The following is a 14,068-nucleotide window of genomic DNA, read 5'->3' as shown; positions in this document are numbered from 1 at the left end:
TTTTTTGTAGTAATTTACAAATGGAAACCCAGAAAAATATTGCAGAATATTTGCGTCTTTAATCTGCCGGAAATTTTTTCATGGAATCTATATGAAAGCATAAAACCAGATAAGGGTTTTTGCTTCCGTCATTCCCTCCCATCTGTAAAGTAATGCACGAAAATTAAATAATCATAAGTTTCTTCCTCGTTTGCGAATATTTACACATACAAAATATACCAAATTCTGTTTTGAAAACACCGCAGCCTTATGCTGTTCACCACTATAGATATTAACAAGTATTCAATTATTTTTTTACGACGCAGTGAAGCATCGGCAACCCTTTCTTTAAAAAAAAAAAATATTTATTATTATTTTTTATAGCATGACCTTCAAAATGTTTGAATACATCAAAACAAAATAAAAATGATATTAATATGATCTGATTCAAATGACTCCATTGAAGCTATGATTATTGTTTAGAGGAACTTGAAACAAGGGGAACAATCTGATCTTTCGTTTTATTTTATACGAAGATCTTAGAGATTTTTTACTGTATATGTTTTACGAAATCGTATATGCTGTTTTATCCAAGCAAAGGTTTCACTTCATTTGGTTTAAAAAAAAAAAAAAAAAACATCAATAAATAAATCCCCGGAGAAGAAAATTCAGGATTATCCCAGGATGAAATCAGTACATGCGACAAAAAGATTTCAACTTTCGGTAGTTCTGGAGGCAACGCTTTTCTTTTACTCAACTATAAAATCAGCTGAGCAGAAATATGATGTGTAATATTACAAAACTAAGAGCAGATCCGACTAATTTTTGTAGGCTAATCTATAACCGACGGGGTGATCTTCAAAAAGTAATCATACTCGTCTAAAGATGCAAAGGTTTATTCTTTTACTTTTATTTGCATAAATATGGAAAACTCGTAGCTTACCCAGTGAAACTAATTCAATCTGTTTCGGATTGTGGATTTTGGTTTCAGAAAAAATATGAGTCATTAGTTTCGGGGTGTAGCCTGAAGGCCGAAAAACGGAGGCAATAGGCCGCCTTGAAGATTGAGAACATCTTTTCTAAATGGAGCGTTCAAGGGAGAGACACTTTCCAACTCATAACTTCAAGGTCTGATGATGCCGCATCTGCGAGGCTAATGTAAAGAACGGGATGTCTCTGTTGTATCTGAGAAAAGAATTATCACAGACATCATGCTTGAATTAGCTCTGAGACAATTCCAGTCGTTGGACTCAAATTTGGGGAATCAATTACTTTCTTTTTTTTCTTCAGACCAATAATTTGGTTTCGCCAGTTTAATTGATATAGACACAAAATGTTGACGCAATTCATCAAACGCTAAGTTTGTACAAAACATATAGCATAAAAAAGGTTGTGTATTTGTGCAAGACAGAGAGAGACAGAGAGTAAGAACAAATGTGAAAATCAGACTACGCTCAAAACGGCGTTTTATTCGATATCTTACTTCGACTAAAACCTTTTTCAGAAATGTATTGAAATTCATTCAAAATATGAAGCTCTTTGGTTTTTTTTAAATTACTTGTGGGGTAAAGTTAAAAGTCATAATCTGCCATTGACACTTTATTTTCTGGAAAATCAAAATCAGAATAAACTTAAATGAATTGCTCCAGATGTTTCGAATAGGGCGATGTTAAAAGAAGAAAAAAAGTAAAAATTCAGATAATCTAAAATATGCTGTTTTGCCTTTTTTTTTAAAAGAAAAAAAACTTTTTTCATCAGTAAAAAGTTTGTAAAATAAATTCTTAAATATTTTGATTGAGTTTAAAATTAATAAATATATATGATTTCTTGTTCTCGGTATTTTTTTAAAAATCGCCCAATTTATTGTCGCATATAATTTTTTTAAGTCTTTTTTTTCATGATAAAACAACCAAAAACTCTTATAACCCTAGGTTAAACAATAATTGTTTTAAAGAAACATGTTGAAATAAAGGCAAACATTTTAATTAATAGAGTCATTTTAGACATTAAAGTTTAATATTTAAAACTGTTACACATCGTACCTTATTCGAAATTTTGTGGAAACAAAATAAATAAATAAATAAATAAAAATAATAATGATAATAAATAAGTAAAATATTAATAATAAGGTAGTATGACATACTTTATTTTGCAACTTCAGGTAATAAAGAAGATTCGGAATAAACATTAGAATATTACTTTCCATCCACTCATTAAAAAAATTTTGGAACTGTTTTTGTTGGAAGAGTAATTTTTATATATTTCTTTCAGAAAAAGCAGCACAATGAAAGACAGACGTGTTTTACCACTACTCACTCTCGTCATGCTAATAGCATCCCTTACAACTGTCCAGTCTCAAGGTCTGATGGGTGGATTCAAAGGACACCACCACAACAGGGGGACAGGTGCTGTTGAGTTGCTTCTAGCTACTGGTATTTTAGCCAAACTTTTGAACCATCGAGCAAAGCATGGAGCTAGTGCTGCTGGAAGACATATATTGCACGCATTGATTGGTGGACCCAGGTATCCTCCAAGACATCCCTATGGAAGGTACCCATACATTAATTTTGATAACTAATTTGACAATATACACTATAAAATAATCAGGAACATTTCTAAAAAGTAATGGGCAGTTCGTGTACCTAATTTCTGGCAGTAACATATCTGAAAAGAGCAGGAAAGTTTCTCTCCATACTTCATTAATGATCTTGAAATTAACATGGAATCTTTTGGAAGAGCTCTTAAATCATCCCAGTTAAACCCAGCCAAGTTTCTGGAATAAATTAGGAACCTTAGAAGAAAACTTAGAAATGTTTCATAGTAATAACTTGGCACTTTCCTGATTTACCAGGAAAGCTGTTAAAGCAAATAGGGTCGAAGAAAAAGCAGAATTGCAAGCAAATAGAAATAAGCTTATTTGCCTGCAAATCTAAACAAAAAAAGCTTGCCTGTGAGACAACAACTCGTCCTCATTTGAGGATTAATTTAATAATGAAGCTGAGTACGTCTTCACACTTGCAACTAAAACTGCTTTTCGCAACAGTGAGAGACGTCTGTATTCCTGCAATTTGTAGTGGTTCAGGAAACGATTTGCAAATTACTCCTTTTTCTTACAATGTGGTCTAAAAATGAGGGAAGGAACTTTTCCATCTGTTTTGAACGTAACCATTTTACATGAGCCTATTTTAACTTTGGTGAGAAGGGTTACTCTAATTTCAAAACTCAATGTTTGTATGAAATGTAAATGAAAGTTTTCAAATGTACATCTTAAATAGCTTTCATTGTTCACACTAAGGAAATCCCTGTCATCTTCTTTTACCTCGTTTCCATCATTTCATATTTTATATTTGCTTTCATTTCCGAGCATATAGCTTCATTTAAAGAATCGATTATTTCAGAAATAGATTAAGTCCAATAGATGTGGGATGGAACGATGAGTTTTCCTTAGATAATAGTCAGCCAATCTGATGTGACATCTTTAAGAGGTTATTACGGCCTCCAAAAACCGTTACGTTAAGACGTATAATCGCTTTTATTATTACAAAAATAATTGTGGTACTATCCACAAAAAGTTAAATACTTATTTCAGAGCATGCTGTTGAAGCCAGAATCTTTTGCTAAATAAATCAGAAAAATATTTTGCAGAACAAAACACAAGGAATATATTTAGAAGTAAGGATTGCAAAAACATGTTCCTGACTCTCCGAAAACAGGATCTTTAGCTCTATGAAATAGAGCCTTACTAAAGCAATGTTTCCAATAAAGTGATATTGCAACACTGAAACTCATGAATACCTTCCCTTCAAATTGTGTGTATTATCTTTTAGTTCTTCACAAGAATCAAGATCATAGTGAGCACAAATATTTCTTCCAATATTGAACATTATGCAGCAATGGTATAGAAGCGCACCATATAAAATATATACCGTCGGTGTTCTGGCAAATATTAGTAGGTACATAGAAATTTTTTAACATACTACAACAGAATTTCATGTATTTCCAGTCCATTTATAATTTAAAATAAGCTGTTTAACTGGTTAACATAAACCATTGGTTAACATAAAATCATTGTACAACTTACACGTTACACCAATGAACCTACTGTAAGAAAAGATAGCTGTAAAATACCTTTGACTCTTTTTTATACTGGTTCAACAGTTCAAACAGGAATTATTACAAATCGCAATTTTTGGATTGGCTTTTACTTGAACAGGGCGACGATATTGCATACATATACCTTCTTTGTGAAAAAAAAAATGTATGTCTGTCTTAAAGAGTAATATTTTTCAAGGATGACAGATATGAATTTGTAATATTTCAGGTTTCCTATGGACATCCATGGCGGAGGACATCCATCTTTACTTCAAGAAGATCTCTTGGAACCACATGCATCCATGGCGATGAATCTTCTTCCTGATGCAGATCTCATGTTGAACCAAGAGAGTGCCCTCTTTTCTGCCAAAGCTCCAATGGCTTTTATGCCCACCATGGGGATGCTGACAGAGAGTCAACTACTGGCGGAGGCACAACTCAGTCAACAACTTATAGCAGCCAGAAGAGCAAGAAAGTTGATGGAGGCTAGAAAACTACTTGCTGCACAAGAAGCCAAAAATATCTTGGTGGCGCAGAGGGAAGCAGGGCAGCTTTTGGCGGCACAGGAGGCGCTTCAGACCTCAGCTTTACTCGCAGCTCATCCTTCGCGTCAGGTACGTTTTTTAAAAATTATTATTTTCAAAGCTGTGACACTGTAAATATTTATTAATTCTAAATAACAATGAATTAACCTTTGCGCTTCAAAAGAAATACACACTATAACAAAAAAATCGACGCACCAAGAAGTAATCATCCGATTGCTTTGAAATTTTGTATGCACCAGATATTTTGACCAGATATGCAAACGACTAAAATTTGGTGTCCAATAAATGAATAGTTTGATCTCCAGCGTATCGAAACTGCGCATCCAGCAGATGTATATAAAGAGAAGTTCTTCAACAGTTGTAAAAACTTTTTGTTTGATTGCGATTCAGATTACCTTTCAACAACTTAAAAATGCCTCGCCGCATAGGTCGTGCTCATTACGAGCAACTGTCAGAGTTTAAAAGAAGTCGTATCATTGGATTGAAAAAGGCAGGTTGGTCAAATCGGAGAATCGCTCGTCATTTCAGTCGAAATGATGCGGCGATTCGAAGATGCTAGCTAGGATGGGTGGAAAATGGCAGAGTTCAGCGTCAGGAAGGTAGCGGTCGACCTAGGGTCACAACAGATCGTGATGAGAGAGTGATTGTCTGATCAGCTGTCACAGCGCTTTCTTCTTCTCTATGAACCATCTGACATTCAACTCAAACACCAGTGTCCATTATGACCATTTACAGACGGTTGGGACAACGAAATCTACGCTCGCGCCGACCGTTACGCCACCTGCCACTGACGCCTACACACTGCCGAGCCAGATTGCAGTGGTGCATGGCTCGATCAGGTTGGAATGGTGCCGACTGGGGACGCATAGTCTTTAGCGACGAATCTTGCTTCCAACTGTGTCATGACGTTCATTGAAGACGTGTTTGGAGATACCCAGGGCAGAAGGGGGATCCTGATTTCACTTTTTCACGCCACACTGGCCCCCAACAAGGCATTATGGTCTGGGGTGCTATTTCCTTTGATAACTAGACCCCTTTGGTCGTAATTATAGGTACACATACTGCACAGTGGTAAGCCCACCACATCCTAAGACCTGTTTTGCTGCCGTTCCTTTTGCCGTACCCTCGGCTGGTTTTCATCAGAACAGTGCCAGATTACATGCGGCACGTGTTGCTATGAACTGTCTGCAAGCTCTTCAAACTCTTCCATCGCCTGTCAGATCACCAGATCTCTCTCCCAACGAGCATGTCTGGGATATGATGGGATGGCGATTGCATCTGGCAAGGAATGTTGATAACCTCGTCCGACAATTGGAGCGAATTTGGTCGGAAATACAGAAGGACACCCTCCGGGAGCTTTATCGGTGTTTGCCACGCTGTGCTTCAGCTTGTATACAGGCTGGAGGTGGGTCAATACGTTATTGAACTTGTTACTGTAACTCTGACATAAATTATTCAATTGTTCTGAGAATTTAATCATTTACTATTCTGTGCATTGTCTTCCTATCCAACAATCTTCATCTCAATCGGATCACTCCTTCTTGGTGCGTCGATTTTTTTGTTATAGAGTGTACGTTATGACACTGGTAGTTGTGTCTTTTTCTTTGACGAGCCATAGTTACTTTCGGCACAGTTAAAAGAATTATTGAGAGCATATTTTTTACTTCGACAGGACCTCAAGCTTCAAGTAACATTCTGTTACAATTATTTTTTAAAAAATCTTTAGTCCCTTTATCGATTCAATTAGGATGTATAAACACGTTGAGTGCCTTACAATTTCTATGAGTGGAATGCAATTACGAACTGTTAAAAAAGTAAAAGTAGTAAAAGTCTTGCTGATTGAAAGACCTCGACTACTTTTATATTGCAATAATTACTTTCTGGTTGCTTTTTCTAGCTTTTCACCAAAATCACATTTTTATTCACAAAAAAAAGGAGAAAAAAATCCACTAGTTTAAGTTTAGAACAGCTTTTTATTGGCGTCTTGTAGCAGAAATTTACTTTAGTCTATTGTTAATTCTAGAAGCTATTGACATTTGTCTCCATCGGAATGGCAAGACATAATGCCGAAATGTCCATGATGTTTTCGACGCCATTTTCTTGTAACAGCAGAGATAATGTCTGAATTCTTCAGCATGAAGTTAGAAGAATTAATTTTCAAAGCGAGGCCAAATTAGTCAAACACTAACCAACAAAATTAGCAAATAATATACATTTCAAATGATGCCTTAGTTGAAAGAGACAATTGAGAAAAGAAACAAGAAGAAGGATAGAAAAGAAAAAAAAATGGTAGAAACGCTTCATGCCATTTCATTAAATTCCAGTTTACACTCATCTTGCATTGAAATAAATGTATTCAAAGACTAACAGTGTAATGGTTTTCAAAAAATATACAAAATGCGAATGTTTTCTCATTTAAAAAAGTATCAATTTAAAACTGCTTTGGATTTTTATTTATTTATTTTTTCATTTTTCTGTAGTTTTAAGATTCATCAACGCATACAATATGAAATGAATTTGACAAAGATTGAAATAAAATCAAGATACATATTTTTGAAATGTTACATCTCAGGCGAATGATATTGGCAAGTTAATAAGTGGTCGAGTGATTAATAAAACAAACTTGCTAATGGGCTAAGATGTAAAAACAGTAAATTAATTGAAATGAATGAAGTTCTGAATTTTTAGCCTGGAGATCTTAAAATGTTAACCGGACACTTTAGATAGAAATGCACTTTAGAAGATGTTAAAAACCGTTTATGCGGCATTTTCATAAGCATTCATATTTGCAGAAGTATATCATTTATTCAAATTATAAATTTAACCTAAATAAAGTTAAAGACGAAAATATCAAGTCCAGCTAAATGTCGAGATAGATTATGCGTATTTTTTTTTCAACGGAGAGAAAATTCTTTCCCCATAAAACAGAGTATAATATCATCTACCAGAGCAATAAACGTAGAAAAACTGATGCTTGGAAAATTTTCTTTTTTTTTTCGGAATGTTTAGAAAAGACAACTGTAAAGGCTAGAATTTTGCTTCTTTCACATTTGTAATAACATAATGCAATCTGTAGCGTTGCAAGAGTGCTATAAAATGGAAGGTTTAGGTTGTTACTGTGCAAGGTGTTTATACTAACTAGTTTATGCTTACAATCCTGTAATTTCTTTAATGTCAATGTTAGGTGCTTAAAAAAACAATGTAGTGACTTAACGTGGAACATTCACAAGCATTTAATTATTTTGAAAATAAGAGTTATTTTTATGGATCCTCTATAGGTGATTATGTTTTTTTTTTTTTTTTTTTTTTTTTTTTTTGTAGTTTTAACAATACAATGCATATTACTTGTGGTTTCGTTAAAAAAAAAATCTAACTTGAAACATGAAGCAGTCATGAATAAAAAAGTTGTTTTAGTAGAGACAAAATAAATTTCAAAAAAGCAATACAATTCTGAAAAAATAACCCAAGCAAATGCTTAGATGATTTCGTTTTTCTAGAATAACGGTTTTATTTGTCATTAGCATATTTAATCACACTGATTATCCGTTTCATTTTTCGAGGTTTTTTTCCACATTTAAGTAAAAAATCATTATTTTATTATCTTACGACAAAATACTTTACTTTTTCTTATTTCTTATTCGTTGAGAGAAAAATCTCTGTCTTTTGAAAACGCCTTTTTGTAGTACATTTTTGTTAATAAAATACATAATTCTTCGTTCTTTCAACATTTAGAAAAGTTAAAATTTTTAACGCTAGAATATATTAGCTCTTTTAATCTATAGAGGCCGTAACTATTTAATTGCTTTATGATCTAAGTTTAAAACTAAGTTGTTATACATTATGATATTTTGTTGAAAAAAAAAACCATATTCTGTAGAATATTTTTCTAACATTGAAGCATTTATAATCTCTATCATTCAATGTTTGAAACAATTAGAATGCAGTGTCACAACCATGCCCAGAAATAATAGTTCACTAAATAAATTTTGGTCGAGGTTTTCGAAATCACTTTTTTCCTGCTAATTTGTTTGTCATTTTTAACTATCTATATTTCGCTGATATTTTAAAATTATTTTTTTTTCTAAACAAGAATGTCGACGCAAGTAGTCCTATTGTTTTGTGCTTGAAACTAACTAATGCTCAAATTGAATAATGAGAGGAAAAGATCAAAGAGCTTCTGAGAGATTCAATCCTTCAATTAATAAACCTTCCCAAGAGAATGTCCGTATGAATACTCTCGTAGACACGTCAAAGCAGTATTTATTTATTTCCCTTTGTTTTATATTATTTAAGCAAAATTTTTGGGGTAAAATTTAATAAATAAAGTTTAAATGTCCTCCAACAAACTAGGGACACTCTATCTTATTGAGTCCCCACACAAAAGTAATAATTCGTTTTTGTTACAGATCTTAACATCAGCTCCTCCACCACCAAGGATGATTCAACACCATTCTCAAAATCATCACCAAGCGCACCAAGCACAAAACGTTGGAGCTCAACAGTTAACACCCAACATGATGACAGCCGAAGCCTCAAAGCAAATGCGGGCGATTTCTGCACGAGCGGACGAACTAATGGCCCTCAATCCAGGACTGGATGAAGATGATGCGGCACAGATTCTAGCCAACCTGCACTTAGTCTGAGCCAGAGCTGCTGGACGGCCCGAATCATCACAAATCATGCACATCCATGCTCTAAGAAATACTTTTCAAGCATCTATAAACCTTTAGCGATGAATACTTTTTCCTTAACTAAGGAATAAGGGGATCACAAAATTATCGTTGCAGATGACAAGAAGCTCTTTCGTGATAAAAATACTGCTTTTTTGGTTGATATAACTTTGTAAGCTAAAACAAGCCAAGTCTGAAAACCATAGTCCATAAAGAGATATCAATAGGAGTTCAAATTTTGATTTTTGGACTAAGTCGACAGTCTGAAGTGGATGACAACATTTTATCACGTAAAAGATTTTTTCCATCAGCAACGATGTACAAAGGGAGATATCTTTCTTATGCTCAAAGTAACACACAATTATGTCCAGAAGAAATTTCATAAAGTGCTGTCGCTGAACTGAATTATTGCTGTACTGTACTTTTTCCAAGAATCTTTGCATGTTAAATGAAAAGTACAATGATGAAACATGATTTTTTTAATGTAAATACGGGTACATAGATATAGGTTAGAAAAAGCAAGTGATGAAAGTTCAAGTCAGCTTACAAAAACGACACTTATATGAAGTTATCAGCTTACCTACGTTCTTAGAATTAGAAAACGAAGTTCAAGATTTTTCTCAGTATTCTTCTCAAATGATTCCATTTCAAAAGGTTCACAATTAAATAATAAATAAATGATGAATGAAAAATGAGTAATATTTTATGCATTTTTATAATTATTGATTGCTTTTTTTCGTGACTATTTAGTGAATTGTTACCTGTTTAAAGTTTTAACAATATGCCTCTTCATTTAAAAATGTGCTCTTAACTTTTCGTATTCCTTTTTAAGTTACTTTCATTCAAATTATATAGCTGTCAGTCATATTTCATAAAATTATACCTAATTTAGATAATCTAAATTTACAAAATGCATCTGAATTGTAATTGTGTGCAGGATATAAAAGATAAATCAAAGCAGGATATCAAAGATTTTATGTAAATCGTCGGTTGATATTTCCGATGAACTTGTAAATAGCTTTATTTGTTTATGTCCACTTGTACTTGTCTTTTAATGAATAAATGTGTTTTAGAAAAACAAAACCGCACGTGCATGAAGTTTTCTCAGAGATCAGAACTTTTCGTTTTAAAAAGAAATTAAATTAATTTGAATTCTGACATTTTGAATTGCATCTATGTATTTTGCAATCACGAGTTGCAACAGGACCCTACACATTGGAGTTATTATTTCTGGAAACGGCCTGTCCGCTCAAGCTTGCCTCTCCTCCAGGGCGGTTACGTGTGTATAGTTGTGTGTGTGTGCGTAGATGCGCGTGCATGCATCTGTAGGCTTGTGTGTATGCAGGTAGGCGTGTGTGTATATGTGAGAGTGTATATGTGTGAGCATGTGTATGTATTAGGACATGAACGCCTCCGACCAGGAAAAGCGGATTCCGACGCGCCTGCAGAGGCTGGTGGGCGGTGGTGCTGCAGCGGCCCCTAGTCCAAGCTGAAAAAGGAACCACAATGCCAAGGACAGTCAAGTGAGAACAATAAGCAACAGTGATTGCTCAAAAAATATTTTGCTGTGAAGCTATGATAAATTGAATGAGTCGTTAGTAGAGCTACGGAGTCGGACAGATTTTGGCGTAAAGAAGTCAGAAGCTGAAGGTTTAAAAGTGGTTGGTGGTCCAGTGGTTGCAGAGTCAAAGTCGGAGTCGGACTGATTTTGGGGTAAAGGAGTCGGAGTCGAAAGCTCTAAAATTGCCGGAGTTGGTCATTTTCTCTCCGACTCAGCAGTCCTTATAGCTATTTACATATTTTCACAGGGCGACAGTCATTTTACTGCTGGGATATTTGGAACAGATTTCGTACACTCCAAAATAACGGGCAGTTGATGTGCCTACTTTCCACCTGTAGCGCACATGGTAAAAAAAAGTGCGTCATGGGACGCTCGGCAGAAGTGATAACCTTCATAGGATTAAATTATTATTACTGTTTAATCCTATGAAAGTAACAATTGGCTTATGGTAGCTATAACAGGCAACGGAATTTTTGCATTGTATCAGAAGCAAAATTAACATTAAAGTCTCCGGTTAAAGTTAAAGAAATTGTATAATAATCTTCATTAACTAAAGCAGAACATTCTTGTGTATAATTTAAAAGCTGTTTATGAATAAATTGAATAATACTTGAAGTACTTTTGTTTGGAGATACATATATGTTGGCAATTTTGAAAAAAAAAAAGAACCGACTTCAAAATTGCTTTAAATGAAAAATAATTTTATTCTTTGATCACCATTCAGACTTTTAAACATAAGTTTTGATGTCGGCGCAAAAACAATAGATTAAATGACGCGTCGTTTCAAAATATTTCGTTTATCAGAAAAAACACTTAAACTTACGAAACATTCTAGATTTTACTCTGTGATGTAAAAATTAAATGTCTATTTATTATTTTTTGTTTTCTCGGCTGTCCCCAACCCCCGCGTTGCGCAGTCTGCGGGAATGAAGTTCGTTTCAAATATATACACCTAATCACAGTTCAAAACCCTAAATGAAGCAAGATATTTTTAGTATATTTAATCGCAAATATGTTTTTGTTTTGAAACTAAATTTAAAGATTAAATCTGTTTTGAATATATATTGCTTACAATGTTAAAGCTGACCCAATGAATAAAGAAAAAAATTTCCCCGACCATGCGCTCTTCTGTCGTATGCGCGAACAAAAGGAATGCCAGTCGAGAGTTGCGCAGTTACGCGCGTTATGTCACAAATCGGTTTACCCTCCCATAAGAAGTTATCACTTCAAAAAGAAAAGTTTCCCTCTAATAGTCAGTAAACTTCCTGAAATTAATCTGCAGTCTTCCTGAAGAATTTAAAAACTTTTCCAATAAAAGCCATCAACGTTTCTGGAACAAGAACTTTCCAAGAAAATTGAAATATGTTCATAGTAATACCTTGGAACTTTCTTGATTTACCAAAATAGCTCCTAGAGCATTTCAGGGAGCATAGCCGAAGCTAAGGCAGAATTACATGAAAATTGTAAACATCTTATTTGCCTGCAATTTCAGTAAAGCTACAGTTACCGTAACAGAATTGTGGAGAAACACCAAAGAAAGAAATGAGCACATTGTTACACTGGGAGTTAAACATTTTCACAACAGTGGGAAGTCTGCGTTCATGCAACTTGTAGCAGTTCAGAAAATTTTTCGCATAGATCCCATTTTTTCACTGATCACGGATGGAAACCCGTTAAACCCCAAAACGCTACCTGGAAATAACTATGATGATTCAGAATGTTCTCAGAATGGAAGAACTTGGTGGCCTAAATTCAGCTATGACACTATTTTTTGGTTAGGAGCATTAACTTCTACGACATTTTTGTGAAAGACACGTGACAGAGATTTGAGTTTTATCCATAGTTAAAATAAAACATAAAAAATAGAATTTTCATTGATAAATATTCAGAGCCCGTACTGTAAAATAAAAATTCAGGAACGTTCATGGGAGAACAATAGGTAGTAAGTGTGCCTAATTTCTACCAGAAACATACTTGGCTAAAATCATTACAGTTTAAATTAACTAGGAATCTTTCTGGAAAATTCAGAAACCCTCTCAATAAAAACCAGTCATGATTTTCAAATTACATAGGAACCTTCCAAGAAAACTTAGAATATGTTTATAGTAAAAGCCTGCCTCCTTCCTGGTTTACTATGAGAGCTGCTAAGCCAAATACGGCCGAAGCTAATACAGACATGTCAGAAAGTATCGAAACGCGAATTTACCTGCAACTATTGCTAAGCTACAATATCCGGACTGCATTTCACCCACTGTTGGAGCACTGTCAATCTAGAGGGACCGTGATTGAATTGTAGGTAAATTACTTAATAATGTTTACACTAGTAGAGAAAAAAAAACATATTGCACAGTAGTAAAAAATCTACATTCATGCAATTCGTTGCGATTCCGAAAACTTTTCTGAAACATGCTTGTTTTTTACTGGAAACTGGTGGAAAGCCGTAAAATTCTGGAACGTTGTCCGGAAATAATCAGTAACGACCAGAAATTTTCAGAGTCTGGCTACCGAACAAACAAACTAGACAGTGCCTTGGACCTCCGATTTTTAAGGACCCCAAGATGACTAAAGTTGTTTTAGTCTATTATTTAAGAAAAGGAAAGAACATTTAGGTTTTCTTCTTCGTGCACTTACCTTTTCTTATTAGTATTTAAGGTTCGGGATGCCCTGAAATTCATCAAATATTTTGTTGAACGAGTAGTTGAGCTCCTCAGCATACCTGAAAACTCAACTCCTGGTTCTCCGTTAATGCTTATGTTAAGGACCCCGAAAAAAAATGGTTGCCTATAGGATCCACCAATATCTGAATCGGAGTATGAAAATATTGTACACAAATATCCAACTTGCCAAACATTCGAAGCGATCGTCTGCAAGGCTAGAGATGTTTAGTACATTTTTCTTTAAGTAACTGGACTGCATACTGACAACAGAGCAAATATAATAGAGGTAATCCTATACACTTTTATAAGCCTGTATCGGTGGAAGAACAAAATTTTAGGTCTGAAGGCTACGAAAATGAAGATTTATCAATCTTCAATTTGGTGTAGCTTGTGTTACAAAGTGATATGATTTCAACACTTCTAAAATCTTATTTCGAGTACTTATATCTAGTTGAATGCAATAAAAACTTGTAAATGAAATTAAGTGTTATTATAGTACAAGAAAATCGCCCGTGAAGATATGACGGGTGAAAATTGCTCCTACATTTGAATGAAGCAATTACC

The 14,068-nt window shown here is 34.3% G+C and overlaps 1 protein-coding gene across 1 annotated transcript; it reads left to right on the top strand.

Moving 5' to 3' along the window:
* The first annotated feature begins 2,263 nt into the window (after nucleotides 1-2,263).
* On the top strand, nucleotides 2,264-9,259 carry LOC129235111 (uncharacterized). Its single transcript, XM_054868803.1, has 3 exons — nucleotides 2,264-2,529; nucleotides 4,301-4,685; nucleotides 9,023-9,259. Exons 1-3 carry the CDS (start codon nucleotides 2,264-2,266, stop codon nucleotides 9,257-9,259), a joined length of 888 nt encoding a protein of 295 aa, XP_054724778.1.
* Nucleotides 9,260-14,068: the final 4,809 nt, after the last annotated feature.

Source organism: Uloborus diversus, chromosome 1 (genome assembly GCF_026930045.1).
Source record: "Uloborus diversus isolate 005 chromosome 1, Udiv.v.3.1, whole genome shotgun sequence".
Taxonomy (NCBI): Eukaryota; Metazoa; Arthropoda; class Arachnida; order Araneae; family Uloboridae; genus Uloborus; species Uloborus diversus.
The sequence above is the reverse complement of the archived record's forward strand: the minus strand, read 5'-3'. Positions and strand labels throughout refer to the sequence as shown.

Coding starts and splice junctions, on each gene's coding strand:
- LOC129235111 (XM_054868803.1), top strand. CDS start 2,264: ATGAAAGACAGACGTGTTTTACCACTACTCACTCTCGTCATGCTAATA. Junction 2,530..4,300: donor CCAAGACATCCCTATGGAAG/GTACCCATACAT, acceptor GTAATATTTCAG/GTTTCCTATGGACATCCATG. Junction 4,686..9,022: donor CAGCTCATCCTTCGCGTCAG/GTACGTTTTTTA, acceptor TTTTTGTTACAG/ATCTTAACATCAGCTCCTCC.